General features: G+C 44.7%; 1 protein-coding gene across 2 annotated transcripts; it reads right to left on the bottom strand.

The window, feature by feature from the left end:
* Positions 1 to 1,794: 1,794 nt before the first annotated feature.
* LOC123054514 (AT-hook motif nuclear-localized protein 10) lies at positions 1,795 to 5,955 on the bottom strand. 2 transcript variants are annotated; one of them, XM_044478301.1, is made up of 6 exons: positions 5,821 to 5,955; positions 4,973 to 5,689; positions 4,380 to 4,432; positions 3,330 to 3,461; positions 2,479 to 2,640; positions 1,795 to 2,388 (listed from the first exon to the last, which is right to left on the bottom strand). In XM_044478301.1, exons 2-6 carry the CDS (start codon positions 5,541 to 5,543, stop codon positions 2,068 to 2,070), a joined length of 1,239 nt encoding a protein of 412 aa, XP_044334236.1. In that variant the 5' UTR covers positions 5,544 to 5,689; positions 5,821 to 5,955; the 3' UTR covers positions 1,795 to 2,067. The 2 variants fall into 2 exon arrangements, with proteins under 2 accessions (XP_044334236.1, XP_044334235.1); XM_044478300.1 differs by lacking the exon at positions 5,821 to 5,955 and having other exon boundaries at positions 4,973 to 5,790.
* Positions 5,956 to 6,218: the final 263 nt, after the last annotated feature.

The following is a 6,218-nucleotide window of genomic DNA, read 5'->3' as shown; positions in this document are numbered from 1 at the left end:
AAACACACACAAAAAACCAGTTGAGGGAAGGAAACTGGGCCCTTTGGCCTACTGCAGCACGGATCTGTTCCTCATCGATCCGAAGGACGCTTAATGCTGCAGAGACCACGTGCCTCCCTTGCGACCACGTGGCACGTCATAATTTTCTCTTCCTCTCCCTTAGCAAAATAGCAATGTATATTTATTTATTTTTGTCTAGATTACAGTATCTTTTGGTTCGAATTTAACCCTTCTCTGTGTTGTTTGTCCTAAATATTTTTGGGTTACAACAGTTGTATGTATGAAATTGTGCCTAGTGGATTAAATCGTATTTAATTAGATTTAATTGTACTCCCTCCATAAAGAAAATATAAGATCATTTAGATCACTATTTTAGTGATCGAAATACTCTGATATTTCTTGACAGAGGGAGTATGTGTTTGGGCAAAACGTCAGGCATTAGCTATTGTTTTAACTTGTAATTAGATATACTTCATTGGCTTCATAATTTTTGATATCTTATTTGTTAAGTGCAGATAATGGACAGTTTCTTCTAAAAAGAAATGCACCATCACAAGATGCTCCAGAAGACATGAATTGGGAGGCGGAGATTCAATATGATCCAGGCAAAAGGAAATTGATAGAATATTAAGTGATGATGTTATCTGTGTTATCTGGAGAAAGAAGAAACATGAAAGGTCATCAATGATCATGTGGTTGAGTATTTCATGTCTCGGAGGAATAGATTATACTAAAGGTAATTTTTAAAAAAATAGCAAATTTAAGTACTTTGATTTGGGCATTTTATTATGTTCTACTTGAAATTTTGATTCTAGTTTTTATATTGTAGGTTAATGAACCATGATATGTGATGATGTGTTTTATTTTGAGAATGCTAGACCTTTTCAAGTAATTTTGTCATTTTTTTAGCATTATATTTAAGCAATTTGGCTGTTGCATTTTATTTTATAAATCGACTTCTATTATGTTTGGTAATCCGTATTACAAGCTATGACCGACCTTTATTTAATGCATCCACGCTTGAAATTTTTCTTCATGGTTAAGTGGTGCATCAGGGTAAGATTAGCTCCAGCTCCGCCCCTGCTCATCTGCAGCAAGAGTATCAAGGAGGCCCCCTACGTACGCCCGGAAACCCGCGCTGAAATGAAGGTGGTGGACATGCCCTGCATCTGCCTCGTCCTCACCGCCGCCAACAAGCAGATCATCAGCGTCCAAAAGTTCATCCGCTGCTTTGTTATGCTTATTATTGGAATTTCCATTAGTGAAAGAAAATAGCACATTATAGCGTGCTGGAGAATAACTCGTTAATGGGGGTCGTGCCAGGGAAAGGCGAGGGAAGGAGTGATCGTGGCAGAATAAACTGAATATAAGTGTGTGCGTGCGTGCGTGCCTGTATGCCGAGCTAGTGAGCTATCATAGAATGTACCTTCTGCCATTCTGCTATTACTCTGAACAAACGGCCGCAGTTGCTACAGATTGGAACCATGGAATCATGGGCGTGACGAATTACGTCAGGGTACTGATGGGGTGGAAGGCTTATATATAGAGGAGAGATTTAGAAGAGTAACTAGTGAATAATGGCTTGACTATGGAATCTGAATACCACGGTAATAAAGCCATCCGTCGTAAGAATGACCCGTCCAAAATGGATGTTGAATTTCTTTTATACCCAGTAATTCCCGGAGCATATGTCCCTCCAGCCCTCTGAATAAATAAGCTAGACAATGATAACACAAATATATGGCATTCAAAACTGGTGCATGCACATACTAGACTGAAATACAAATTCATGGGTAATAGAAACCGTTGATTAGGATATAACAACTCCAAGCATAAGCTACTAACTGCGAAGGCAGATAAGAGATACGGTACAAACTAAAAGCAACAATAACAGGGGCAAGACGATGCTACTTATTATTGCTCCTCAGGCCTTCCACGGAAGGCTCTCCGACTACCTCTAGCACACCGGATTATTGGCCGACAATCACTCACTGGCGCCGGTGCAGGAAACCCTACACTCTACTAGGTCAAATACTAAAAAATGAAGCTGCTGTAAACCGGAGGCCATTAGTCGGTCACCATCTTCATGTCAGGGTCGTAGCGGCCTTGGTTCCCGGAAATGGACCAGCCCACCGGAGCATATGAAGCGTGAGTCGGATGGCCTGCATTGTTGAACGTGCTGCCATTGGGCCCCATGGGGCTCCCTGGGTCGTCAGAGTGGTCGCTCGATGTTCCATCTGATGGAGTAGCAGCAGCTGAGGCCGCACCAAAGCCAGCAGCAGTCTGCATCGGCGCAGATGTTAACATCGGCACAGATGTGGGCTCGCGTTTCGGTTGTTCTTCCTTGGGCTTTTTGTTACCTTCAGCGATGAAGCTGCCCACCACAACCTGAAACACAACATGGTCACCTGTCACCGATGGCCTAATTTGGATGCAAAGATGCCAGTTGACAACAAAGTGCAAAGAACGTCAACAAACCTGGACAGGCGTTGCAGCCATAAGCATTCCTGCAACACAGCCTCCTACAATACGCCCATCGCTTCCAGCCAGAGCAACACTCAGACCACCTGTCCTGCTACGAGTGTCACCATCCTCTGCCAGCAGAAATGAGCCCGACAGAGAGAGAATATCAAAGTGGCCCTGTGACACATAACAGTATATAGGTAATGAATGTATTTTTACATACTGATGACTTTGTATCACACAAAACTGACATTGCATTACAACAGTATTAAGTAATGTGGTGTGACTCTGTAGTCTGACCACATGAAGGAACCAATAAACTATCACAGGGTCTAGAAAACCTGGTGCCTTTAACATGAATAGTTAGTGATTTGCATATTAGACATTTATCATGGGAGAATGAAAACAGATTAAATTTTCTGACATGTTTTCATGTAACTTGACAAACTGGGATGTAAACTTAAACTGCATATTAGACATTTCAGTTCTATCATCAGAGACTATTTTCACAAGAACAGACAAGATAAACAAACTCCATATTTGGCTCACAAAGACTGTTAGCAGACAGTACTAGCAACACAAGGAAGTAACGGAAACAGAATGTAGCAGAAATATGAACATTCAGTAAAACGACCGTATAGGCTTAATTTGTTACTCCTAAATAATAAGCAAACATTCAGTCAACAATAGGCCAGCAGAGTGCAGGCTACAGAATTATATGCTAGAACACGTCCAAATCATAGGTCCGTTGACAGCTGTGATGCTATGCAGGTCTTTGAACCTGAACATTACCACTTCACAAAAATAACAAGAAGCAAAAAGCAAACAATGCCTCTGAGATCTTAGCAAGTTGGGCCTTGACGTACCTCATATGTCACTATGCCACCAGAGGTTGCTGGTTGACGGAGTGTTGCTGTGCACAGCGCACCGTTTGCTGAGATTATACATGTAGTACGTGGGCCTTGTTGTGAAAAAGACATTATTTTCGAAGCAACATCCTGCAAGCAAGATGATTTAAAGCATAAACGCCCACGGTGAGGTAGATAGTCTGAAATCCAGGGACAGGCAAGGAATAACTTCAGCAAATATCTATTAAAGGAGGATGTAGATTGGTACTGCAGAATAATGACAGGTATCCAAGTAACGCCAGGAGAATGGAATCCAGCCTAAGATAGAACCGACAGTTATTTATTACTCATACTCTCCTACTAGTAGTTTTGTAAGACCATCCTTTAAGAATTGTGCCATTCATCCTGTGGATCAGCAGCAAGTTCAAGTTGGATACTATGTAATAAATATGCAGTAATGGCATGGATCCATGGGAAGACCGAAAACAGTTGTAGCAAGAAAACAGAAGTAAAGAGGATAAAATATTCAAAAGATGCTCAAGGGTCCACTCAGTGCTATGATTTACTTCTTGCTGTTTGTACCAGGAGCCACATAATATACACTCTGTTCTTAGCTCTTCCATGGAAGTGATTAATTTCAACGTAAAGTAGTATGCTCATGAATAATATAATGCTGACAGGTTCTGTTCTCAACCAAGAGTGGTAGCCAGCAGGGCAATCTACGACCGCACAACTAATGTCCAAAAGCAACTTAGGAACAACCAGAGCACGCGATAGACATCAGAGAGGACGGAGCATTTTTCAAGTACTCCCTCCATTTTTATTTAGTCCGCGTATTAGCTTTCGTCAAAGTCAAGCTTTGTAAACTTTGACAAAGTTTATAAATAAAAATATTAACATATACAATAACAAATCAATACCATTAGATTTATTATTGAATGCACTTTCACATCATATAAATTTGTTATGGTAAATGTTTATATTGTTTTCTATAAACTTGGTCAAACTTTATAAAGTTTGACTTCAGCCAACTCTAATATGCAGAGTAAATAAAAACCGAGGGAGTACCTCATTAGGCTTGACAGTTATTATGTGAGGAGTAAATGATGTCCCAGCTGAACCTACAATTCAGTAAACACAATATCATAGTCAGCACAAAAAAATGTCCAAAGAAGGCCATCGAATTATAATCAAACGTGATAAACTGCAATTAACATGATACTCCTATATTGCCCGGAAGGATAATTTTAATTAATTGAATTGGCAGAATATTTACCACCCTTTTATCTTGCAAAAACACAAAAGTAAACACAGTTTGTGACATGATAGAAAAATGAGCAAAATAATAATAATAACCCATAGAAGAATATTCCTAAAAAAGTAAGGCAACCGAAGACCTGAGCTCGCTTCTATATTATATGAGTGCTCTGTGCATAACTAACATAAAGCAGAGGTGTACTTCCCACATTGTTTAAATGCCTGCACTATTGCGTCCTATTTAATTCCTTTACAATGTGGAGAAATCCTTACAAAGTTAATGGTGGCAAACATGTAGAAAGGCATACAGTACTGCATGCTTTTATTCAGCACAAGCTGCTGCTGAGTAAACACTGATCTTTCTGAATTCAGATGTGAACCAACGCGGGTGCGGCCAAAATTACCTAAGGCATCGAGCTGTTTCTTTTTGCCAGATCCCGGGGGCCGTCCTCTGCGCTTCCCGTCAGGATTCGAGTTGGAGCCCGCGCCACCAGACTGCCCTCCCGCCTCGGCCTTCACCGCCGAGCCCATGGTCCCGTCCGGCCCGTACTTCCTCGGCCGCCCCCTCTTCTTCTTCACGAGCTCCCCGCCGCTGCCGCTGCCGCTGACGCTGACCACCCGGGCGCCGCCGCCGCCGCCGACGGGCTGCGGCATGCCCGGCGGGGTGGAATCGGGCCGGTACATGGCGAGCGGCGGCATGTCCGCGGGCTTCATTGCCGCCGGCGAGGCGCCGGGCGACGCCATGGGGTTGAAGGCGAGCGGCATCCCGTGCATGACGCTGGCGGAGCCCGGCGGCATCGCGCCGTAGGCGTGCTGCGGCATCATGACGCCGGGGGCCACCGGCGGCGGCGAGCTCACGCGCGGCGCCTGCGTCTGCGGCTGCTGCGGCGCCTGCGTCGGCGTCTGTTGCTGCGGCGGCGGCGGCAGCGGCAGCGGCGTCGGCGTCTGCTGCTGCTGCTGATCCCGGCCGTCCATCTCGCGGCGAAACCCTAGGCCCGTCCCCCACGAATCCGACGCGCTCCCCTCGGCCGGCCCGCGCCGCGCGTCGTCGCTCCGGGCAGCGCGCGCGCGCGGTTGGCGGCGGTTGTACGTGAAGGTGAACCACCTCTGCGCTCAAAAAACTAATCGAGGAAATCGAGACTCAATAAAATACGCAGGGAAAATGGGGAAAGCGGAGGCGGATTTGTTGCGTGGAAAGAAAAATCGATCTGGGAGTAAAACTGGGGGAGGGAGGGAGGGGGACGGGAGTTACCTGCCCTCGGGGGTCGGATCGGAACAGATCTGCTGGCCGCAGGAGAAATCGCGAAATATCGAGCAATAAATCCGCCCCCAGCCCCCCTCCTCGCGTGCTCTTACCGGCCGGACAAAAATAGCCTCGGTTTCCTTTTTCATTGGGCAAATTATTCTTACATGTGGGACCTTCCAAGAAAAAAACACCCTTACAAAAAGTGTTATCTATAAATTTTAGAGCGTTGCTACACATACGACAGTATTTGTATGATTTCTGTACGAAGTAGCAGGGCCACCGTTGATCAACGCTTGCTCAAGGTGGGTTCACGGTGGATTGCACTATCGTACCAAATCGGACGAGCTTTCATCGTATATGAGGCAATTCCGTAAATTTTATCGGGAATGTTATGGAGCGAACAT

Source organism: Triticum aestivum, chromosome 2D, assembly GCF_018294505.1.
Source record: "Triticum aestivum cultivar Chinese Spring chromosome 2D, IWGSC CS RefSeq v2.1, whole genome shotgun sequence".
NCBI lineage: Eukaryota > Viridiplantae > Streptophyta > Magnoliopsida > Poales > Poaceae > Triticum > Triticum aestivum.
The sequence above is the reverse complement of the archived record's forward strand: the minus strand, read 5'-3'. Positions and strand labels throughout refer to the sequence as shown.

Excerpts from the sequence above, each read along its gene's own strand:
- LOC123054514 (XM_044478301.1), bottom strand. The coding sequence starts at position 5,543 with ATGGACGGCCGGGATCAGCAGCAGCAGCAGACGCCGACGCCGCTGCCG. Across the intron at positions 3,462-4,379 it reads TAACTGTCAAGCCTAATGAG|GATGTTGCTTCGAAAATAAT; the intron begins GTACTCCCTCGG and ends TCTTGCTTGCAG. Across the intron at positions 2,389-2,478 it reads TGGCTGCAACGCCTGTCCAG|GTTGTGGTGGGCAGCTTCAT; the intron begins GTTTGTTGACGT and ends GTTGTGTTTCAG.